Here is a 23,763-nt window from a genome sequence, read left to right as displayed (position 1 = left end):
AAGGTAGTGAAGGAACAAAAAACAGTTTCTACGTATAATATGGTAGTAGCAACCAAACACTTAGAGAACAGGCTCTCAAATTTAAAAAAATCAAAACAAGTAGAAGAAATATCCCAGCAGGCAAGCAAAAAGGAAAACAGAGGATAGAGGAAAGCAAGGAACAGCTAATATGAAGTGAGCAAGTATGCATTTGCATGAGGACAGGTATGTGAATCCACTGGCAATGAGTCAGGCTCACTTGTGGCAATGATGAGTGATGTTCTATAGGCAGGATTTTCTGGCCATCCCATGAGAATTAAATGAGTCACTGTAACCCAGTTTTTACACATAGAGGTCCATCTAAAAGTGGAGTCAGAGAAGAAAAATGGATCCATCATCAGACCTGAAAATATGGTATCAGATTGATTGATTCAATACTTTCATAACTTCACCATCAAAAGCATTGGTGGCAGTCAATCTTGGTATTGCGCAGATGTATCATGACAATTTTGGCATAAACATATTATTGATGACAAAAAATAGATAATAATTTTCATGTCATGTCCAGACTCACCCTTGGAAAATTCCAAATTGCATATCACAGTAAGCATTGACCTGTTTGCAGAAAGAGGCACCCCTCTCAACCTCTGCAGAATCCTAGCCCTTACAAGCAGCACAGCTCCAGGAAGCCGTCCTCATTTTCAATCAACCTTGGCCTACTTGTGCTGCTTAAATTTTCTGTGTTGGCACTGTTGCTTGAAACAAATTGACTTGTACTTTGCTCAGGTCGAACTGCCGCACACTCCTTATCCAGCCAACACAATATAGAAAATGAGGGGAAAAAAAGTATGAAACTCTAGGCACTGAGCCACTGTACAGATTGATTTTGAATCTCATGCTTTCACCACACTGAAACATTAACAAAACCACCATTATGACTTAGTATCCCAGGTTCATTTTTTAAGGAAAGTATTTTCTCCCCTGAGATTCACCCCAATAATATAGATACCAATTAAACATTGGGTTAAAGAAAAAACTTACATAAACACTCAAATGATGAATATGTCACAAATGAATCTCACATAACCAGTTGCTATTCCTCGTACTTTTCACTCAAAATATGTACTATGCAGAGATGGGAAAATAGAAAACTAAAAAGAGAAGCAGCTCATGCCACCTTTCTAATTTTATGCCCTTCTCCCCTAAAATTCAAAAAGTCTGTAGCTTACAAACAAAGTAACAAAACCAAAGTACTTGTAGTATAATTTTTAGAAGAAATAGATAATGGCTCCTAACTAGATGTTCAGTGCATTGTGGCACATACTTTTCTCCAGGGTGCTTAATGGCTCTTGACCTGGGCTTTTATCTTTTGTAGTTGGGTCTTCACCCCTCAAATCAGGTTCAAGAATTTGTTTTGACACAAAATCAAAAGCATATTTGGTTAATTTACATGGAATAGAAATAGATATTTTGCTTTTGGATGAAACTTTGCTATTTACATGGAAATTAACAAATGAAGGAATTTAAACTGCCATGATTTAAAATCCTATTTATCACAAATTTCATTGTTTGGTTAATTCACACTTGATTCCAAAGAACCAGACCAAAAGTAGTGAATTATTGCTAAAATTGAGATCAAATTTCAATAAGTTATCTGACACCAACCCAAAGAACCCTACCAATCCCCCAAAGAACCCTACAAAGGAATCACATACAAATAGAGAAACTATGATGCCTATGTGTCACTTTACTTACAAAATAGAAATAGGATCTTAGATATTTTGGGAGTAAATTAACTGCCCTTGATGGAGTTTTTGAATTCCCAACTAAACCATCCAACAATTCTTCTAGCTTGAGAATCTCAAGGATAAATGATATCAATCACTAAGTTGCTGCTACAAACTGTAGGCACATCAATTTCAGCTTTTCCACCTTCTGCATTTGACAAATCTAACTATTAAGAATAAACCCCAAAGATAACCAATGAAAATTGGAAATCAAGTTCTTAATATCATCATAACAATTAATTGTCTTCCTCTTTTTCAACAACAATCTTTACTAGTGGTGCTTAGTGATTATTTGATTACTTCCATTTTCAAATGAAAATTATAGATTTTGATAAACTGACATCTCAAGTCAAAGATATCAGTAGTTTATAATAATATCATGAACAAATTAAGGTCTTTAAATGGCATGAATATTGGCAAAGTCAAATCCATTTCAAAACCTCCTGCTCTATCAAATTAAGGATGGCATAAGCATATAAAGTCATGCCTACTGAAGTTTGAATTTTCAGAATTGGTGCTGGCTAGTAACGGACTAATAGACAAAAATCCTAATACTCGCATATTATGCTAACAATGGAGAAATGGAATAAAACTCAAATTTTTTAAAAATGGTATGAGTAGCTTCATTATCAGAGAGAGAGAGATTATGCGATGAACACGTAACTGCTTGTTTTCATAATTTGTCTAAAAATTGAAATAGGTTTTTCACAATTTCTTTCATCTATTCTACATTTACTTCGGTTAGATTCTATTCAAATTATGTTGGTACCAAATCCAATGAATGAGCATCCAAAGATGCAAATGAAACAATGCAACTAAAAAAAAATAAAGAGACGTACCTTGGCTTCAAATGCTAATTAAATGGAATGGGAACAATGAAGAAGAAAATTGTTTCAAGGTTCTTTTTCAGATGGAGGCATATTTCTTCTTCCAAGTTCGATCAAGATTTTCTCATTTTCTTCGATGGAGAATACAAATTGATGTCAGAATCATCATCACTGACAAAGTTATGGGCCATTGAAGAAGAACCCAAATGAAACCCCACACTGGCAGTTGAGCCAATTCCCAAACCTGGCAAACCCAAGCGTAATTTTGGCAAAGAAATACGGCTAGTGTCATTAGGGACAGTGTCCTGAGGCTGAGGAGGCGGATAATTTCTTCCCATGGGAGAAGTGCACAATGACAAACTCAAATCACATCCATCATCATGAGAGCCCTCCACAAGAGAGTCAAAATCATTATATGTTGTTTCCATTGAATTCGAATTTGAAAGCTCCAAACAAGAGTTTAAGAGGTGGGGGGAAGGCGTGACAGTGTTTGAAATAGAACAAATGGGAAAGGCAGGTATTGGAGTTGGTGGGAGAGAGTCGGTGGAGAGATCTTGAACAAGTGGACAAATGCATTCAGCATGGACCCCACACCTTAGGATATGAGATACAGCAGCTCCAAATTCAACCTCCACACGATTCCACTCAAATTGATTTAAGTCCTTTGAATCGATGGGACTTTCATATAGCTTTAAAAACCATACATGATTACACGTCATATCCATAATCTGTTTGAATCTGTAAGGGATCAAATTAATGAACTTTATCCCATTAATTTTCAAGGAGACGTGAACAGTATCATGCCATTTCGGTTCTAAAACAACGCAGTAATAAAATTTTAGATAATCACAATCACGACCGACCCAGAATGAAATGGAATTTCCAACACTTTGATGATTGAACCACTTTGGAATCTCTGATCCAGGTAGTATAAGTTCATATTCATATTGTGATTGCCAAAATTCTCCAAACTGTTTGCAATAATCAAATTCAAACAAATTTAATAATGTATTTTCGAGAAGGTAAAAGGAGTGTTTTTATATAACATTGAATGAAAGAGAGAGAGAAACACCTGACTGAACAATCTGTTTGATGATTGTGGATGTAGCGAATGGGAGTTTAGTATATACACTCTTCTTATAGATCGTGGAAGCCTTGGAATTTCCAGAAGATACTTACAACATCTTATTCCGAGTGTCTCTAACCTAGTGAACTTAGTGATGCTTTCCGGGATGGTAATAATATTGATTTCATTTAAATATAGACATTCTAATACAGGAAAGTAATCAGACTTCATCAAAAAATCTAATTCAATTAGATTTCCAACATTACTCAGATCTAGATTTTGAACATTGCTTAGATCTAGAAAAGCATATGACTTTGGAAAAGTATTATATTCACACCAGGGTCTCGATTTGCTAGTATATATAAATAGTATCTCAGCCGATGGTAATTTATAGATGATATCTTCAAGATCCACAACATTTTTACAGCAATAACTATATAAACCATGAACCCTAATGATGTCCATCGGCCAAGTGAGACACCATTCGGCGAATAAGAAAGAAAAAAAATCAAGCCTTGAGCAGGATGAAATATCCAAAGTGTTGAGAGATTTCCACGTGAGATGGCTTGGAAAATTTTGAAGTTTTTCACAACTAGAAAGACGCAATTCTTGAAGCTTATCAAGAAATCTAATGGACTCATGACACTCAACTAAATTTTTGCAAAATGAAAGATCCAAGTTCTCTAAGTTTGGGGTGCATAAATTAGGTAATTTTGTAATAGACTCACATCTACGGAGGTTGATACTTTTCAAATTCTGGAATTGAAACTCCTGTAGAAAAAAAAAAAAAAAAAATTATGTTCAACAAACTTTAAATTAAAAAATTTTGAACATAATTTTTAAAGAAAACCATACCTGCTTAAATAACTTCTCTAACTGAATGCGACTATGTGGCATCTCGAGTGTAACAAGTTTTTGAGGACAAAAATTGGATGGTAAGGAAAAAGGATAATTAGGCAATTGAAGGAACCTTAATCCGTTGGGGAGATATTTAAGTTCTTCACAAATGTGCACATTATCAACTATAAGAAATTTGAGATTTCTCATCCTTTTGAAAGCTGTAGGTGCCAATGTCACTGTTATTGGTTTATGGAAGGATAACATTATGCCTCGAATTTTATCTGAACCCTGTTTGGATAGAGAATTGGGTGGAACACATTGCACAATATAATTTGTCAACATCATAACAATTTGAAATTTTAAACAAAATAGGTTAATGATAAACTTATATTTTTCTGAACATTAAAAAAAAAAAAATTGATTTTATTTTTTTGCTTAAAAAAGAAGAGAAGAAAAAGAAGTTATACCGTATTTTCTGTAAGAACTTCTAAAGCATCATCATAGCACCATAGCCTTGTACGATTTCCTGGCACATTTGATTCTTGTTGAACAATAGCTCTACCCATTTGTTGTAGCAAGTCATGCATCCATAACTTGTCAAATCCAGCACTTATGAGACACTTATCAATAAGTTTTGAAATACCAGAATTCGGATATAAATTGCAAGCAGCTAAGATATCCACAACGTAATTTTTGGACAATCCTTGGAAGAAACATGCAATATCGAGGAAAAGATCTTGTTCATTTTTGTCCAATCCTTCAAAACTTACTTTTAGTATTTTTTGAATTTCATTGTTTGGAATATTCTTATACTTTTCTAATTCACTTTCCCATTCACAAATGCTTCTTCCACGCAAATCGGAGCCTATGATTTGTAGAGCTAATGGAAGGCCATTGGCATAACATATGAATTGATTTGTAAGTTGTAAATAATTTGCCTCAGGTTTGTTTTTATTGAAGGCATGCATGCTAAAGAGTTGAAAAGCTTCATGTCGATCCAATTGCACAACCTTGTAGATTAAAGGATCATTTCCAAGAGTGGTTAGCACATGTTTGTCTCTTGTGGTTATAATAACTCTACTTCCATTAGCAAGCCAATCGCATTTTCCAAGAAAATTTTCTATTTGGCCCAATTTATCCACATCATCAAGAATCAAAAAAATCTTTTTGCATGAAAGTCTTTCCTTGATCACATTGATTCCTCTGGATGTACTGTGCACCTTAAATTCTTTGCTCCCTAAGCTCTCAGAAAGAAGTTGCTCTTGTAGTTTGATTATGCTACAATCTGTTCTTGAATTTTCTCTGACATTCATTAGGAAGCTACTTCCTTCAAATAGATCAGCAACTCTATTATAAACAGCTTTTGCAATTGTAGTCTTTCCTATTCCTCCAAGGCCATGAATTCCAACCATGCGAACATCATTTGACTTAATATCTAAAAGATTTTCTACAAATTCTGCACGAGAATCTACTCCAATTGGGTATTTAGAAACAAATAACTTTGTGCGATTTAATTTGGTACTTGATACCACTCCAATTATTTCTTGGATAGGCTGATATTCAGGAAAACTGCCAGTTGTAGAGCGTAGGAAACATAATTAGACCAGCTGGAAATATAAATACAAAAATGAACTAAATTCAAGATGATTAGATGTGTGACTTACAAGTGATACATTTTTTAAATTAAGTAAATGTGCATGTAACTCATAGTCATAGATTTAATACGATAATTAATTTGAGACTTAAATGTGCATTTTTCTTCTTCTTTTGAGTCCTAATTCTCTCTCTCTCTCTCTCACTACCCCTTCTATTTGTTCTTCTCCTCATGCCGCTTGCTGCCCCTTCATCCTACGTCACTAGCCCATTTATAATACTCTAAAAATGAAATGATTAAGAAAATTTGCAAATTATTAAGTTGATGAGCCTTGATTTAAATCACACTTCCTTTACTCACAAGTGTGGGTGAAAGGTAAAATCATCGGATGAAAGCACATTAGATATATTTGTAATTTACAAATCAAGTAAAAATATAAAAATAAACCTTCTATTTGTGCCGGCCTTTAATGCCTTAGTAGTGACAGTGCTCTTAGTGGCTTAGTAGATAGTAATAGCAAATATTATCTTAATAAAATATTTTCGTAATTTGGTATTTAGTAGTCATAACAAAACCATCAGAGGTTTGAAAGCTATAAAAAGAACAAGATTAGTGTTAGATACATACCCATCCTCATAATGCCACCCAGACAAACTAGCTGCTTCACATAAAGCTGCCCTCCACCTCAGCACTTTCTCTATGTTATTCTCGAATTTTTTTTCATGTGTAGTTAGTGCTAATCCAAAACTACCTTCCTGTTTGCGTAATTCAGATGGATCCACTTTGTAAAAAACTGGTAAAACTTTTTGTCCATTTTTCTTACACTCAAGAATCTCGGTAAGTTCTTCGAGACACCAAGTGGAAAATGCATAGTTTTGAGAGAATATGATAATTAAAATCATTGATGATTTAATGGCTTTGATAAGTTCCGCTGAAATTTCTTCACCTCTTTGGAGATCTTCATTATCAATGAAGGTCTTGAAACCTTTGTCACACAAGGCTTGATATAAATGGCCAGTAAAACCATGGCGAGTATCTTCACCTCTAAAACTCAAGAAGACGTCATAGTCCCCCTTGTGAGTGGAAGAAGAAAAGGAGTCTCCCTCATTGGTCGGGAAAGCCGCCATCAAGATCTATGAGGAGAAGATTGGAAAGATCAGAGATGTGATGAAATGAGAAGTACAAGAGATGAGCAAACCACACCCAAAAAAAAAAAGTGTCTTTTGAGAAAGAGCAATTTGAATGGAACGCTCAGGTTGAATGAACAATTAGGAAGGGGAATAGGAATGAAGGCCTTGGAAAAGAGGCTTTAAATCAACAACAGCATAAAGAAAGACCCAAATGCAAATTGAGAAAAAGGGAAAAGCTGAGAGAAAGTACCTGTAGAGTGGAGAAAGATCAGCGATGGGGCTTGGGTCGGTAACAGCTCGGCGATGGGGCGTGGCTTGCGTGGGTTGGCGATGGAGCGTGGGTTGGCGATGGTTATTGAGCTGAGCAGAAAGCTTCGGTGAGGATGATGAATCGGGTCGGCGATGGTGCGTAGGGTCGACGGTGAGGATGATGGACGATGGATGAACGGAGCTGGGCTTCGAAGATGGGTGAGAAGGACGATGAATCGGGTCGGCGATGGTGAAAAAGAGCAATTTGAATGGAACGCTCAGGTTGAATGAACAATTAGGAAGGGGAATAGGAAAGGCCTTGAGTTGAAGTAGAAATTGCAAACCAGTGTTTTTTGTTTTTGACTCACCGTCTTTATTCCATAGAAAAAAAAAAAAGGTAGTTTTAGACTACCTCTTCCTCCAAGTTTCCGTGCTGCAATCTTTCCGATCAACGGTCCCACGCTGTTTCAACTTTCCTTCCAACAAGTTAGAGTTGATTTGTTCCATCACATTTCACTCTCACGTGTACTAAGATTCTTATTGGAAACTCGGAAGGTGAGATAAATTAGCTGGGTTAAGATTGAAAAGTTTTGTAATTATTAATTGATTTTTTATTTTTAATAATATTAATAAGATTAATGTTATAGTTATAAATTATTTTATAATATTATTATAAAATATTGATATGACTAATCTCTTATTAGTTTTCATATGGACCCATCAATAATATCACTTTTTATCTATCAATAATTAATCATTTACCTTTGTGTTAGAATCCCTTCAATAATAATAAATCACCACATCAACAATTTGTAAATTTTTTTATAAAATAATTTGTATCTCTAGTATTATTTATATTAACAAATATATCGAAGATAAGAGTATTAATTGTCGATGATTCTATTTTTTATTTATTTATTTATAGAATATCAATTATTTTTTAACAAAATTTCCCTCAAAACTAATTTGGAAAGAAACTCTTTAAATTTTTTATATGTCTTTATATTAAGTATGAATTTTAAAAATCTAGCATCTGGATTACATGTGTTTATTATATCTTCTGTGCTTGCAAAATTTTAATTAAATAAAAAATCAATTGTTATATCATTAAAAAAGTTAAAATTTCAAATTTTTGTTATCTGAAATTGTGTATAAAAAAATAAGTTTATTGATCGAATAATAAATAACATCTGATTTGAATGAAATTTAATATGCATATTGAGGGTCTGTTTGGATAGAATTTATTTTGCTGAAACTGAAAACTGAAAACTGAAAACACTGTAGCAAAATAATTTTTAAATGTGTGAATAGTATTGTGGGACCCATTTTTAATGAAAAAGTTGATAAAAAGTGGAGATTGTGGGACCCGTGAACAGTGCATAAGTGCACTGTTCACAGAAGAACAGGTCAACCATTGCGGCTGAAAAGAAAAAAAAAAAAAAAATAACGAAGGAAACGCAGACGCAGCATAAGTGCTATCCAAACGAGCACTAAGAACATAAAAAACATGAAATTCAACCATTAAATTTTCAAAATTCACAAAAAAAAAAAATTTAATATATATGAGAAGTTTAAATAAATTTTCTCCAAACTAGTTTATAAAGAAACTTTATTCATTATTATTATTATACTAAAATTTAACCAAACAAAAGGCACCCAAAAAATGATGCTAGGTAATTTGTGAATTTCTTATTTTTATAATCAATTCAAATTAATTTGTGGGTTCTAATTTACTTAAATGATAAAGTTTTTTTTCCCCTCAAATAAAGGATTTATGTTCAAATTTTGCCTAAAATCATTGAACTTAAATCAAATTTTAAATTTCTTTGGGGAATCTTTTAACCACAATCATTGATCCAAAATCAAATTTTAAATTTTTGACAGGAGCCATTTAGGCACACTATGACATCCTTACTAAGGACCAATTGACACTCCAAATTGAGCTCTACCCTAAAACCTGAAATAACCATATTGAACAATTATTTCTCTAGTTTATAATATTGTTTTGGCAATAATTAAAATGAAAAATAGAACAAGGACCAAAGCATAAGTTTAATAATTGCTCTCTTCTCCTTTCATTCGATTGGTCTATTTTATAATGTTCAAGTTAAAATCATATTCTTACTTTATCAAAAACTAAAAAATTAAAAGCATTTTTAATTTATGTTTTTTTTTTTTTTTTCCAGATATATATATATATATATATATAGGTGTGCAAGCTTTGGGCCGCAGTACTACTTGTTGGGTCTTTCCAACATCATTTATAGGCTTTGTGGGCTTTGACTGTCAATACCTTCTAAATTTCTTGAATAGAGGAGAGAATTCAAAAGTAATCTAAAACAGTAAAACACAGAAAACACATTCAAATTTCAAAATAGCAGTCAAGAAATACAATGAGACCAGATTTTCTCGTGGGTGTACAACAGAGCAGGAGATACAATAATTACATATGCACACAATTACAAATTAAAAAAAATAATTTGGTCAGTGCCATAACTTTCACACGTGTAGGAAAACCCAGATTACAAAAACATTTCTAGTAAAAATTAAAAAAAAATCTAACCCTTTGACGCTTTGTTGTGACTTGTTACTATAGTTATGGTTCTACAATATGGGCAGTCACCACAAGTTCGAAGCCAGTGATCCAAGCAGGCAGAGTGGAAGCTATGGGAACATGGCAAGCGTATAAGCGCATCTCCCTCCACAAATGTCTCCAGACATATACTACAATCCTGTGAAGCTCTTGATTCCACCACTTCAACCTTGCTGCTGAAAACCTCCTGGTGCAAACAATCTAGAGCCTCCTGACTGAGACCAGGTGGCTTCTTCTTCGGTTTTATACATTCTATTTGCTTCCCTAGGTTACATGTTAATTTCTGTTCCTAATGGATACACAGATAACGGTTTAATGGAATTTAAAGGGTAAAGAAATGTTTGGAACTATGAAACACCAAGGTTCATTCTATTTTGGAACTTCAGCATTTTGCTATCATGTTGTCAATGTTGGCAAGCAACTATCCATCTAAATATGGCAGCAGTCGGTCATGGAAACATCCCCTTTAGAAACTCATCAAAGTTATCATCAACTTTATGATCATCAGTTGAAATTGAAGCCTTTTTTTCCTGCAAAGAACAATTTTAAAAAAATGTCAGCTCACAAGACCAGTAGAATGCCTCATCTAAATAATAATAAAAAAATAAAAAACAGTAGAAAGCCAGGTCATAGCAAATATATTTTAAAAAAAAGATAGGAGTGTACAAGTGCAAATTTTTCCATAAGCTATCCTTTCACTCTATTGTAATAATCACAACTATTGGCAGACCTATGAATAGAAGACTTGCTTAGCCAAATGAAGGAAACTAAAGCTAGGATGCACTTAACTTGCATAAAATCTTAAACCCATTTCTACTTCTAATTTGGAAGCAAAAAAAATCTCAACACTACAAGCTACACGGCTGTTATAAGAATGAGAAATGGTCAAAACACTGGACAGCCCGAACATGCAACATTGAGCATGTCCTAGAGATAATGGGCAAACCTCCTGGACCTAGAATAGTGATTCTAGGTAAAGATGATTGCTGATTAGTTGGTAAGAATGGGAAAGTCAAAAGCTTCCCAGTGGCGGAGACTAAAGATCCACAGATATTTAAAAATGTCCTTGCCTTCTTTCTCAACACCAGCCCCAGACGAAAGAAAATTATGGTAGAAAAAAATAAATAACCAACAAATCCCAAAACTCTAAACCAACAGGGAATATTTGCACATCTACTTCAGCTCTTCCAGCAAAACATGTGAAACCTGGAGGAACATTCATGAAAAATTCCTCACCCATGTTTCCCTGGGTGAGTTCAACGTAGCAACTGGGGAAAAACTTCTAAGCAACCTATGCCAAAAGTTTTCCTTTAAATCATTAACCACCTATCTTACCCGATACCAATATACAGATCGATCTAGGTGTTTAAATTAAACTTGTGATAAACTAATAATTAAGCAATCATCAAAATTTAAGACAAGATCAGTCAAACAAATGGGGGGCTAAATTATCAATTTTGGAAATCAAATCCCTCTTAATAGTTAATAATGTCATAGAATTAAGATACTCATCTATACATCATTTCATTTATTCTATGGAACTAGTGCACATCCAAACATCAGATTTTGAAAATTGGATTTGGCACACCAATCAATTCCATGGCTATCTATGATCCAACAACAGACTAAAAGATTTTGACACACAAAATAAAATCATATATACAAATGTGAACTGAATATAAGCACAAGAACGTCTCATCATGCAAAAAATGGAGTATAACCAGAGGAATGTTCAGACTTTTTCTTCTCTCCATGCTCTCTTCGCAGTCATTATCTGTTTCATCAATACTCCTTGACTGATTCCTGGAAATAGACTGAGTAAGTAAATGGAATTTTAATCAGCAGTAAATAGGCACGAGCACAAAAAAAGGCTCTTGGCTTGAATTGGCACCTCTTTCTTTTGTTTTCTTCCCGTTCTCCTTTTTCTGATTGCTCCTTCTCTTTCTGCCTTTTGTAATGAAGCTTATCCGCACATCTATTGAGAACGATCAATTAAAAAAAAAAATTATTACATGTTTATACATCTTAAATTATGTTGTCATCACAGATTCATAAGTAGACTAATAGAATCAGCAAAAGCCAACTCACCTCTCACAAGTTACCAATTTCACAAGTGCTTGTTTGTTTTCTCCAGCTTCAGAATAACTAAAGTTGACCTGCAATGTAACAATCAAGTAAGATAAGATACAAAACTTAATGGATAATTTTAGATACTGTTGATAATATAGCTGGATGCTTGTACAGAGGTGCATATTTGGGGAAAAATTAACAATAAATATTATCTTCCTCTTTTATCTCAATCTTCTAAGCATAAGGAAAGATGAAAAGAGATCAGTATCACTCATCCCGTATGTGCTTAAAGTAGACTTTAGAACCAGTAAGATAGCAGTATGATGCGTAGCATAACATGGACATTAATACAGAATGTGCCAAACTGCCTAGATGCATAATGAAATTCCAACAAGAGTATAGACAAGTTTACCTTCTCATTGTATGAATGATGCTTAACATCCACACCAATGTATATACATACATGCACCACAAACAAGCACTTAATATTTCATAGAACTTCATAGGTCTCAAAAGAGTTACAAAATATAACAATGGCAACATGCTTCCTTTATGTAGAAATTAATCCCAATGAGTTCAGCCACAGAGGAGTCAAGTAAATTAATCTTTTACCACTTAATCATTTAGAGGTGGGTGGGATTGTTACACCATGAATCATATATGACTAAAGCCTTGATAGGCATGGTCAAAGGACTCAAAATTGCAGCTGCTAATAAAAAATGAGAAAACAGTGAAAGCATGATGAGGCCTCTGACAATATCAATATGCACAAACAGAAACATTTTATTATACATAAAATTTGACAATAATATTTTCCATTGTAACTGCCAAAAGTTAGACCTCCAAGTCTAATCCCATTCGTGCAATGACCAAGCACGACAGCAAATTTGAACAAACAAAGGAAACACTAATAAATTGATAACAATGTCTAAAAAGGATGATAGTAAATTATAAAAGTGACGATTTTTTTATCTTTTCATTCCACCATGAAGATAACACCATTTAAATTCTTTAGATCCTCACCCCCATATTGGTTGGTGTGTAAACAGTGTGAAATTCAGTAAAATTGCATTACAAGACCTCACCAAATAAACTGCTCATTGCAACTATACACATGATCAGAAGTGGTCTCTCTCCTTACCCACCCTCTTACCTCCCTCAAAACCAATATTCCATGAAGAAATGAACTGGTAATAACTAATTGAATATATTAATTGCAAAATAGAGAAAATCCCTTTAAAAAATAATCTGACAAGAAATTTCAGTATTGGTTCTTAAAGTTGCACATGCATGGTCAAAAGACTCACAGCTGTTACCTAGCATTGCCAGAACAATAAATACACTTCACTATTTTTTATTGATAACTTACACACGCACTTAGTAGGTTGTGAACCCATAACCTCACTCTCCACCCATACTTCTGAGAGGAGGAAGTATCATTTGAGTGAGGACTCATTCACAAAAACATAAATAAATGAGATTTAAATTCCTCCAAAGCCGTAAGAGAAATTGTCATAAACCAACAAAAAAATTTCCATACCCATAAAATGCTATAGAGATCAATGATGTTACTAAAACACTTGCCTCATAGCTAGCCAAGTCATCTTTTTCATCACAGTGTTTGTTACCACATATGAACTGCCCTGACAAAAAGGGTAAAAAATCAATTCTAAACTCAAGTTCATACCCAACTACAAGTTTTATTTTAAAATATAACGAAAAGAATGAATAAACTTGATAATACCACAATGCAATAATTTAATCAAGCAAGGGAGGAAGACTAAGTTTTCAGGAGGTGTTAAGATTAGTAATAAAAATATTTGGTCAAACCTAAAATATTCAAATCGGTAATCGAAATATGGCCGGGAGTTGGGAAAAGCTGGGCCAGGTGGGTTGGACTACAGGGGTGCTCTCTATTAGCAGGCTAAGGGGTTAGAACATAAAATCCCCCCAAGGAATCATTAACAGACAAAAATGAAAAAACATCATTACTAAAATAACAAGGGGAAATAAAATGCCTTTCCCAGATATGACTTCCTTCTCTGCCCTCCATCTCAGACCAATCTAGACAGAAAATTTTAGATAATAAGTCAAAAACTTATTGTATGTATTTAAACACTTAAGCACAATTTTTATAGCACAAATGGGGAACTATCACAAAACTAGAGAATGTTTATTCTCTTCCCTGCTAAACATCATTTGAAAGTTAAATTAGACTGCTCTAACCTCATAGAAATTTTTTTACTAGATATGAACGTATCAAACAGCAATTAAACAAGTCCCTTTTTTCCCAGAACAGTAACCTATATAGTAAAGCTGATAATGTCTCCAATTTAAATGTCCAAATACTAAGCAAGATACAACAAAGTAGTTCAGGTTATATGGGATACCCAAAATCATTTTTTAAATCCCAACTAAAGAAAAATCACTTCCACTTTCTTTGACTTCCCATAGTTTCCTGTAGCTTATTTGCTAAATTTGAGGCAAAAAGATAAAAGTCAACTTATTTTAAAGAAACCTAGGTTTTTTTTTTTTTTTTTTGAATGAGAGTTTTTTTGCTTTTTTAAGAAAAAACCTAAGACAAAATCCTAACATACACCCAGTGCTATCTAGCAAAAAATTATTAAAAAAAGAAAAAGAAAAAGAAAATCTGGTTGATTTCCCCTGTAAGATAATATAGCCTTTTTTCCTGTTGATAAGTAAAATGATAACACAGCTTATTTCGATTTCCTTTTTATTAATAAAAACATTTTTTACCCTCCTCTTAAAAAGGTGCAGTTATACTAACACAGATCATATAGGATTCAGATATATGAACCAAAAAGGCAAGCCATGACTGGTGCGTGCATCTTGTCCCTTTAAGGATAGTTACATGTACTAAAGACAGCTCTACCACTTATCTACAATAACTAGGCAAGCATATCGGAATTCAAACTTACAGGACAAAGGGAAGAAAAGTAGAATGAAACAAAAGGAAACATAGGAAGCTAACCTACTTATCACTTTGTTTGTATGACTAGAAAATTCATTGAAGACGAGCTTCAGAAACTCTAAATTGGGCTATTACAAGCTTTAGTCCAAACACATCTAAATAATAAATCAAATTTAAAAAGGTTATAATCACCAGAAATAGGCCTCCTAATATGGTGATGGAACCATCACAGACAAACTATCCACTGTAAGCACGCTCATATATAAATAAAGGAAAGTTCTTCTAAAGAGACTAAAATTTTAAAAGCATCAAAGTGAAGGTTCATCAGTTCAGTTAAACTTCAAAGTAGGAAAGATTACAAATATATATACTGAGTAAACAATCACCTTGCCAGTTTTGTAATGTGACATGTCCGCAATGCAATATCTTCAATGAGTTAAAGGCAGTGAAGGAACAAAAAACAGTTTCTACGTATAATATGGTAGTAGCAACCAAACACTTAGAGAACAGGCTCTCAAAATTTAAAAAATCAAAACAAGTAGAAGAAATATCCCAGCAGGCAAGCAAAAAGGATACTAAAAGCATGTCCATTTAATTTGTTCTTTCCACTGCAGAACATTAGACCTTAACCAACATACCTCATGGTCAAAGTACGTTCACCTGAAGTTATCAAAGGTATGCTCATGAATTGCAGTTACCATATAATTGTTACCTCACATGCGACTCAGTTGTTTTATGGATCAATGGAGTGAAATGACAGAAAACGGAGGATAGAGGAAAGCAAGGAACAGCTAATATGAAGTGAGCAAGTATGCATTTGCATGAGGACAGGTATGTGAATCCACTGGCAATGAGTCAGGCTCGCTTGTGGCAGTGATGAGTGATGTTCTCTAGGCAGGTTTTTCTGGCCATTCCATAAGAATTAAATGGGTCACTATAACCCAGTTTTTACACATAGAGGTCCATCTAAAAGTGGAGTCAGAGAAGAAAAATGGATCCATCATCAGACCTGAAAATATGGTATCAAATTGATCGATTCAATGCTTTCATAACTTCACCATCAAAAGCTTTGGTGGCAGTCAATCTTGCTATTGTGCAGATGTATCATGACAATTTTGGCATAAACATATGTATATATATATATATATATATATATATTTAATAAATAACGTAAGAATATTATTATTATTAAAAAAAAGATTGCCAAGCCGAGTACATTGGGGATGTACTATGGGGGCACAATCAAGAAACAAAAGAACAACAGTCAAGAAAAATAGAAAAGGAAGAACAAGAAAAATGAGAAAAAACCACACTCCATTCAAAGAGAGTATGTAAGAAAAAAGGCTTAATCTTCAGCAAAGAGCGTTCGCATCCCTCAAATAGATAATAATTTTCATGTAATGTCCAGACTCACCCTTGGAAAATTCCAAATTGCATATCACAGTAAGCACTGACCTGTTTGCAGAAAGAGGCACCCCTCTCAACCTCTCCAGAATCCTAGCCCTTGCAAGCAGCACAGCTCCAGGAAGCCGTCCTCATTTTCAATCAACCTTGGCCTACTTGTACTGCTTAAATTTTCTGTGTTGGCACTGTTGCTTGAAACAAATTGACTTGTACTTTGCTCAGGTCGAACTGCCGCACACCCCTTATCCAGCCAACACGATATAGAAAATGAGGGGAAAAAAGTATGAAACTCTAGGCACTGAGCCGCTGTACAGATTGATTTTGAATCTCATGCTTTCAGCACACTGAAACATAAACAAAACCACCATTATGACTTAGTATCCCAGGTTCATTTTTTAAGGAAAGTATTTTCTCCCCTGAAATTCACCCCAATAATATAGATACCAATTAAACATTGGGTTAAAGAAAAAACTTTAATATAAACACTCAAATGATGAATATGTCACAAATGAATCTCACATAACCAATTGTTATTCCTCGTACTTTTCACTCAAAATATGTACTATGCAAAGATGGAAAAATAGAAAACTACAAAGAGAAGCAGATCATGCCACCTATCTAATTTTATGCCCTTCTCCCCTAAAATTCAAAAAGTCTGTAGCTTATAAACAAAGTAACAAAACCAAAGTACTTGTAGTATTATTTATAGAAGAAATAGATAATGGCTCCTAACTAGATGTTTAGTGCATTGTGGCACATACTCTTCTCCAGGGTGCTTAATGGCTCTTGACCTGGGCTTTTATCTTTTGTAGTTGGGTCTTCACCCCTCAAATCAGGTTCAAGAATTTTTTTTGACACAAAATCAAAAGCATATTTGGTTAATTTACATGGAATAGAAATAGATATTTTGCTTTTGGATGAAACTTTGCTATTTACATGGAAATTAACAAATGAAGGAATTTAAACTCCCGTGATTTAAAATCCTATTTATCACAAATTTCATTTTTTGGTTAATTCACACTTGATTCCTAAGAACCAGACCAAAAGTAGTGAATTATTGCTAAAATTGAGATCAAATTTCAATAAATTATCCGACACCAACCCAAAGAACCCTACCAATCCCCCAAAAATTATGTTGTTTCATCCTCGGAAGCAAAAAAATATTCCACTATTACATAGGTTGAAGAACAACTTGATGTGAAAGAACAAAACCTTGTTTGTAGGATTTCACACAGCAACTTAGCTCGGTTCTACACATTCAGTTTTTCAATCATCACTTCAGAGTCCAACAATCAATAACAAAGACACATTTCACTCATAGTTAAAGCAATAAAATAGCATGCCCAAGTGAGGAGAAAAAACCAAAGAGCGTCACCCAAAACGTTATAACGAAAAAGTCTTAACAATATAAATTGTTATTACCACCAGATTAAAGACCTCCCTAATTCATTCCAGAAGTGCTAAATCCACTAATGGATCAACCTAGAAGGTAACATCAATACCAACCATAATGGAAGAGGAAATCATCAATAACAAACAAGCTAATATCATAAATCCACATATAATTCCCAACATTTTTACACGATTATGAAATTTGAGACAATATATACTATCAGCAACAATTTTAAAAAGAAAGCATTTAAAATGTAATGGTGTGTTCAAAGGACCTTGAAACTACGACTACTGGCAAAGTCAAATCCATTTCAAAACCTCCTGCTCTATAAAATTAAGGATGGTGTAAGCATATAAGGCCATGCCTAGTGAAGTTTGAATTTTCAGAATTGGTGTTGGCTAGTAATGGACTAATAGACAAAAATCCTAATACTCGCATGTTATGCTAACAATGGAGAAATGGAATAAAACTCAAAATTTTAAAAAATCAAGAAGTATGAGTAGCTTCATTATCAGAGAGAGAGAGATTATGTGATGAACACGCAACTACTTGTTTTCGTAATTTGTCTAAAAATTGAAATAGGTTTTTCATAATTTCTTTCATCTATTCAGCATTTTCTTTGGGTTAGTTTCTATTCAAATTATGTTGGTACCCAATCCAATGAATGAGCATCCAAAGATGCAAATGAAACAATGCAACTTAAAAAAAAGAGACGTACCTTGGCATCAAATGCTAAAGAAATGGAATGGGACCAATGAAGAAGAAAATTGTTTCAAGGTTCTTTTTCAGATGGAAGCGTATTTCTTCTCCCAAGTTCGATCAAGATTTTCTCATTTTCTTCGATGGAGAATACAAATTGTAGTCAGAATCATCATCACTGACAAAGTTATGGGCCACTGAAGAAGAACCCAAATGAAACCCCTCACTAATAGTTGAGCCAATTCGCAAACTTGGCAGACCCAAGCGTGATTCGAACATGTCTGTCATATTATTTGGAAGGTCTATACTAGATGGCAAAGAACTGTGGCTAGCGTCACCAGGGACAGTGACCTGAGGCTGAGGAGGATAATCCAAACAAGAGTTTAAGAGGTGGGAGGAAGGCGTGACAGTGTTTGAAATAGAACAAATGGGGAAGGCAGGTATTGAAGTAGGTGGGTGAGCGTCAGTGGAGAGATCTTGAACCAAAGGACAGATGCATTCAACATGGATCCCACAACTTAGGATATGAGATATCCCTTGATGTATATTCCATGCAAATTCAACCTCCGCAAAATTCCGATCAAGTAGATTTAAATCTTTTGAATCAGAATAATCAAATACCTTAAAAAACCATATATGATTACAATTCATATCCATAGGCCGTTCAATTTCTGAAGTACAGCCATTGATCAACATTATTCCATTTAATTTCAAGTAGACTTGAATATAAATAAGAAAATTCTGTTCTTTCAGATCCGGTTTAAAAACAACACAGCAAAAAAAAATTGGAACATAACGACCGAACCAGAATGAAATGTAATTTCCAACACTTTGATGATTGAACCATTTTGGAATCTTTGATCCAGGTAGCATAAGTTCATAGCCCTCTAAATCAAATGGATTTTGTCGTCGTTGCCAAAATGCTCCAAACTGTTTGCAATAATCAAATTCAAACAAATTTAATAATGTATTTTCGAGAAGGTAAAAAGAGTATTTCTATATAACATTGAATGAGAGAGAGAGAGAAACACCTGACTGAACAATCTGTTTGATGATTGTGGATGTAGTGAATGGGAGTTTAGTATATACACTCTTCTTATAGATCGTGGAAGCCTTGGAATTTCTCGAAGATACTCACAACATTTTATTGCAAGTGTCTTTAATCTAGTAAACTTAGTGATGCTTTCCGGGACGGTAATAATATTGATTTCATTTAAATATAGATGTTCCAATACAGGAAAGTAATCAGACTTCATCAGAAAATCTAATTCAGTTAGATTTCCAACATTACTCAGATCTAGATTTTGAACATTGCTTAGATCTAGAAACGCATATGACTTTAGAAAAGCATAATATTCACACCAGGGTCTCGATTTGCCAGTATATATACATAATATCTGAGGCGGTGGTAATTTATAGACGATATCTTCAAGATCCACAACATTTTTACAGTAATAGCTATATAAACCTCTAACCCAGATGACGTCATAAGGCCTGGTGAAACAGCATTCGGCAAAGAAGATGGAAAAAAAATCAAGACTTGGGCAGGATGAAATATTCAAAATGTTAAGAGATTTCCACATGAGACGGCTTGGAAGATTTTGAAGTTTTTCACAACTAGAAAGATGCAATTCTTGAAGCTTATCAAGAAATCCAATGGACTCATGACACTCAACTAAATTTTTGCAAAATGAAAGGTCCAAGTTCTCTAAGTTTGGGGCGCATAAATTAGGTAATCTTGTAATAGACTCACATCCACGGAGGTTGATACGTTTCAAATTCTGGAATTGAAAATCCTGTAGAAAAAAAATAAAAAAAAATTATGTTCAACAAACTTTAAATTAAAATTTTGAACATAATTTTTAAAGAAAGTCATACCTGCTTAAATAAATTCTCTAACCAAATGCGACTACATGGCATCTTGAGTGTAACAAGTTTTTGAGGACAAAAATTGGATGGTAAGGGAAAAGGATAATTAGGCAATTGAAGCAACCTCAATCCGTTGGGGAGATATTTAAGTTCTTTACAAATGTGCACATTATGAACTATAAGAAATTTGAGATTCCCCATCCTTTTGAAAGCGTTAGCTACCAATGTCACTGTTGTTGGTTTATGGGAGCACAACATTATGCCTTGAATTTTATTTGAACCCTGTTTGAATAGAGCATTGGGTGGAACACATTGCACAATAGAAATTGTCAACATCATAACAATTTGAAATTTTAAACAAAATAGGTTAATGATAAACTTATATTTTTCTTAACACTAAAATGAAAAAAAAAAATTTTTTTTTTTTTTTTTTTGCTTAAAAAAGAAGTGAAGAAAAAGAAGTTATACCGTATTTTCTGTAAGAACTTCTAAAGCATCATCATAACGCCATAGTCTTGTACGTTTTCCAGGCACATTTGATTCTTGTTGAACAATTTCTCTACCCATTTGTTGTAGCAAGTCATGCATCCATAACTTGTCAAATTCAACACTTATGAGACACTTATCAATAAGTTTTGAAATACCAGAATCCGGATATAAATTGCAAGCAACTAAGATATCCACAACATCATTTTTGGACAATCCTTTGAAGAAACATGCAATATCGAGGAAAATATCCTGTTCATTTTTGTCCAATCCTTCAAAACTTACTTTTAGCATATTTTGAATTTCTTTGTTTGGAATATTCTTATACTTTTCTAATTCACTTTCCCATTGGTGAGTGCTTCTTCCACGTAAATCGGAACCTATGATTTGTAGAGCTAATGGAAGGCCATTGGCATAACATATGAATTGATTTGTAAGATGTAAATAATTTGCCTCAGGTTCGTTTTTGTTGAAGGCATACTCACTAAAGAGTTGAAGAGCTTCATGTTGATCCAATTCCACAACCTTGTAGATTAAAGGATCATTTTCAAAACTAGTTAGCACACGTTTGTCTCTTGTGGTTATAATAACTCTACTTCCATTAGCAAGCCAATCGCATTTTCCGAGAAAATTTTCTATTTGGCCCAATTTATCCACATCATCAAGAACCAAAAAAATCTTTTTACTCGAAAGTCTTTCTTTGATCACATTGATTCCTCTGGATGTACTGTGCACCTTAAATTCTTTGCTCCCTAAGATCTCAAAATGAAGTTGCTCTTGTAGTTTGATTATGCTACAATCTGTTCTTGAATTTTCTCTAACATTCATTAGGAAGCTACTTCCTTCAAATTGATCAGCAACTCTATTATAAACAGCTTTTGCAATTGTAGTCTTTCCTATTCCTCCAAGGCCATGAATTCCAACCACGCGAACATCATTTGACTTAATATCTAAAAGATTTTCTACGAATTCTGCACGAGAATCTACTCCAGTTGGGTATTTAGCAACAAATAACTTTGTGCGATTTAATTTGGTAATTGATACCTCTCTAATAATTCCTTGGATAAGCTGATATTCAGGAAAACTGCCAATTGTAGAGCATAGGAAACATAGTTAGAATAGCTAGAAATATAAATACAAAAATAAACAAAAGTCAAGATGTTTAGATGTGTGACTTACAAGTGACACATTTTTTAAACTAAGTAAATTTGCATGTAACTCATAGTCATAGATTTAAGAAGATAATTAATGTAAATTCTCTCTCTCTCTCTCTCTCTCTCTCTCTCTCTCTCTCTCTCTCTCTCTCTCTCTCTCTCTCTCTCTCTCTCTCTCTCTCTCTCTCTCTCTCTCCTCCTCCTAACAATATGTCACTACCCCTTCTTGTTCTTCTCCTCATGCCACTTGCTGCCCCTTCATCCTACGTCACTAGCCCATTTATAATACTCTGAAAATGAAATGATTAAGAAAATTTGCAAATTATTAAGTTGATGAGCCTTGATTTAAATCACACTTCCTTCTCCCACAAGTGCGGGTGAAAGGTAAAATCATCGGATGAAAGCACATTAGATATATTTCTAATTTACCAATCAAGTAAAAATATAAAAATAAACCTTCTATTTGTGCTGGCCTTGAATGCCTTAGTAGTGGCAGTGCTCTTAGTGCCTTAGTAGATAGTAGTAACAAATATTATCGTGATAAAATATTTTCGTAATTTGGTATTTAGTAGTCATAACAAAACCATCAGAGGTTTGAAAGCTATAAAAAGAAACAAGATTAGTGATTAGATACATACCTATCTTCACAATGCCATCCAGACAAACTAGCTGCTTCACATAAAGCTGCCCTCCACCTCAGCACTTTCTCTATGTTATTCTCAAAATTTTTTTCATGTGTAGTTAGTGCTAATCCAAAACTACCCTCCTGCTTGCGTACTTTAGATGGATCCACTTTGTAAAAAACTGGATAAACTTTTTGTCCAATTCTTTTACACTCAAGAATTTTGGTGAGTTCTTGGAGGCACCAAGTGGAAAATGCATAGTTTTGAGAGAATATGATAATTGAAATCATTGATGATTTAATGGCTTTGATAAGTTCCGCTGAAATTTCTTCACCTCTTTGGAGATCTTTATTATCAATGAAGGTGTTGAAACCTTTGTCACACAAAGCCTGATATAAATGGCCAGTAAAACCATGGCGAGTATCTTCACCTCTAAAACTCAAGAAGACATCATAGTCCCACTTGTGAGTGGAAGAAGAAAAGGAGTCTCCCTCATCGGTCGGGAAAGCCGCCATCAAGATCTATGAGGAGAAGATTGGAAAGATCAGGGATGTGATGAAATGAGAAGTACAAGAGATGAGTAAACCACACCCAAAAAAAAAAAAAGTGTCTTTTGACAAAGAGCAATTTGAATGGAACGCTCAGGTTGAATGAACAATTAGGAATGAAGGCCTTGAAAAAGAGCCTTTAAATCAACAACAACATAAACAAAGACCCAAATGCAAATTGAGAGAAAGTACCTGTAGAGTGGAGAAAGATCAGCGATGGAACGTGGGTCGGCGATGGCTTATTGAGCTAAGCAGAGAGCTTCGGTGAGGATGATGGATGAACGGAGCTGGACTTGGAAGATGGGTGAAGAGGATGAGGAATCGGGTCGGCGATGGTGCGTGGGGTCGACGGTGAGGATGATGGATGATGGATGAACGGAGCTGGGCTTCGAAGATGGGTTGAGAAGGACGATGAATTGGGTCGGCGATGGTGAAACGGCAGACGAATAAAAGAAATAGAAAGATGGGTGAGGACTGAGGAGTGGGACGATAAGAGTCTTGAGAGTCTCGTTTTTGAGAA

The 23,763-nt window shown here is 34.3% G+C and overlaps 4 protein-coding genes and 1 long non-coding RNA gene across 19 annotated transcripts in view; 1 reads left to right on the top strand and 4 right to left on the bottom strand.

Moving 5' to 3' along the window:
* Nucleotides 1-10,420, top strand: part of LOC126705390 (uncharacterized) — a 14,999-nt gene extending 4,579 nt beyond the window's left edge. Inside the window, exon 2 of the long non-coding RNA XR_007648275.1 lies at nucleotides 10,291-10,420. This is a non-coding gene — a long non-coding RNA (uncharacterized LOC126705390). The remainder of the gene's footprint in view (nucleotides 1-10,290) is intronic.
* The window catches only part of LOC126705382 (uncharacterized), a 19,729-nt gene extending 3,950 nt beyond the window's left edge, over nucleotides 1-15,779 (bottom strand). For 3 of the 5 annotated variants that reach the window (XM_050404378.1, XM_050404376.1, XM_050404377.1), the window contains exon 1: nucleotides 15,644-15,779. Coding sequence is in view for 3 of the 5 variants with exons in the window: in XM_050404377.1 (XP_050260334.1) it covers nucleotides 15,644-15,686 (43 nt within the window). In the remaining 2 variants the exon portion in view is untranslated. The remainder of the gene's footprint in view (nucleotides 1-15,643) is intronic. The other 2 variants (XM_050404381.1, XM_050404380.1) reach the window with 2 other exon arrangements.
* On the bottom strand, nucleotides 8-23,763 carry LOC126705380 (disease resistance protein RPV1-like). 5 transcript variants are annotated; one of them, XM_050404371.1, is made up of 10 exons: nucleotides 23,473-23,762; nucleotides 7,474-7,548; nucleotides 6,721-7,226; nucleotides 4,967-6,068; nucleotides 4,515-4,787; nucleotides 3,666-4,430; nucleotides 2,606-3,564; nucleotides 1,735-1,914; nucleotides 595-888; nucleotides 8-382 (listed from the first exon to the last, which is right to left on the bottom strand). In XM_050404371.1, the coding sequence occupies exons 3-7, from the start codon at nucleotides 7,218-7,220 to the stop codon at nucleotides 2,707-2,709; spliced, it is 3,498 nt and encodes a 1,165-aa protein (XP_050260328.1). In that variant the 5' UTR covers nucleotides 7,221-7,226; nucleotides 7,474-7,548; nucleotides 23,473-23,762; the 3' UTR covers nucleotides 8-382; nucleotides 595-888; nucleotides 1,735-1,914; nucleotides 2,606-2,706. The 5 variants fall into 5 exon arrangements, with proteins under 5 accessions (XP_050260328.1, XP_050260329.1, XP_050260327.1 ...); XM_050404372.1 differs by lacking the exon at nucleotides 7,474-7,548 and having other exon boundaries at nucleotides 23,436-23,763; XM_050404370.1 differs by lacking the exon at nucleotides 23,473-23,762 and having other exon boundaries at nucleotides 7,474-7,849.
* Nucleotides 9,808-16,712, bottom strand: LOC126705385 (uncharacterized). 7 transcript variants are annotated; one of them, XM_050404386.1, is made up of 9 exons: nucleotides 16,523-16,712; nucleotides 15,995-16,076; nucleotides 15,454-15,508; nucleotides 14,154-14,199; nucleotides 13,676-13,778; nucleotides 12,154-12,210; nucleotides 11,957-12,040; nucleotides 11,787-11,868; nucleotides 9,808-10,595 (listed from the first exon to the last, which is right to left on the bottom strand). In XM_050404386.1, exons 3-9 carry the CDS (start codon nucleotides 15,475-15,477, stop codon nucleotides 10,515-10,517), a joined length of 477 nt encoding a protein of 158 aa, XP_050260343.1. In that variant the 5' UTR covers nucleotides 15,478-15,508; nucleotides 15,995-16,076; nucleotides 16,523-16,712; the 3' UTR covers nucleotides 9,808-10,514. The 7 variants fall into 7 exon arrangements, with proteins under 7 accessions (XP_050260343.1, XP_050260342.1, XP_050260344.1 ...); XM_050404385.1 differs by lacking the exon at nucleotides 9,808-10,595 and having other exon boundaries at nucleotides 11,489-11,868; XM_050404387.1 differs by lacking the exon at nucleotides 9,808-10,595 and having other exon boundaries at nucleotides 11,489-11,868; nucleotides 12,154-12,221; nucleotides 13,720-13,778.
* Nucleotides 18,684-23,210, bottom strand: LOC126707041 (disease resistance protein RPV1-like). The gene is made up of 5 exons (XM_050406631.1): nucleotides 22,711-23,210; nucleotides 20,901-22,002; nucleotides 20,317-20,359; nucleotides 19,799-19,884; nucleotides 18,684-19,184 (listed from the first exon to the last, which is right to left on the bottom strand). Exons 1-5 carry the CDS (start codon nucleotides 23,208-23,210, stop codon nucleotides 18,684-18,686), a joined length of 2,232 nt encoding a protein of 743 aa, XP_050262588.1.

Source organism: Quercus robur, chromosome 11, assembly GCF_932294415.1.
Source record: "Quercus robur chromosome 11, dhQueRobu3.1, whole genome shotgun sequence".
NCBI lineage: Eukaryota > Viridiplantae > Streptophyta > Magnoliopsida > Fagales > Fagaceae > Quercus > Quercus robur.
The sequence above is the reverse complement of the archived record's forward strand: the minus strand, read 5'-3'. Positions and strand labels throughout refer to the sequence as shown.

Bases quoted from the DNA above. Each gene is read 5' to 3' on its own strand.
- LOC126705380 (XM_050404372.1), bottom strand. From the start codon at position 7,220: ATGGCGGCTTTCCCGACCAATGAGGGAGACTCCTTTTCTTCTTCCACT. The intron at 4,431-4,514 runs GTATGGTTTTCT...TTTTTTCTACAG, and splicing joins TAGAGAAGTTATTTAAGCAG to GAGTTTCAATTCCAGAATTT. The intron at 3,565-3,665 runs GTGTTTCTCTCT...TATTGCAAACAG, and splicing joins CAAACAGATTGTTCAGTCAG to TTTGGAGAATTTTGGCAATC.
- LOC126705385 (XM_050404385.1), bottom strand. From the start codon at position 15,477: ATGTCACATTACAAAACTGGCAAG. The intron at 12,211-13,675 runs GTATGGAAATTT...GGTCAACTTTAG, and splicing joins ATCTCTATAGCATTTTATGG to TTATTCTGAAGCTGGAGAAA. The intron at 11,869-11,956 runs GTGCCAATTCAA...GTCTATTTCCAG, and splicing joins GAAGAAAACAAAAGAAAGAG to GAATCAGTCAAGGAGTATTG.
- LOC126707041 (XM_050406631.1), bottom strand. From the start codon at position 23,210: ATGGCGGCTTTCCCGACCGATGAGGGAGACTCCTTTTCTTCTTCCACT. The intron at 20,360-20,900 runs GTATAACTTCTT...TTTTTTCTACAG, and splicing joins AAGTTCTTACAGAAAATACG to GATTTTCAATTCCAGAATTT. The intron at 19,885-20,316 runs GTGAGTCTATTA...ATGCGTTTCTAG, and splicing joins ACGTATCAACCTCCGTGGAT to ATCTAAGCAATGTTCAAAAT.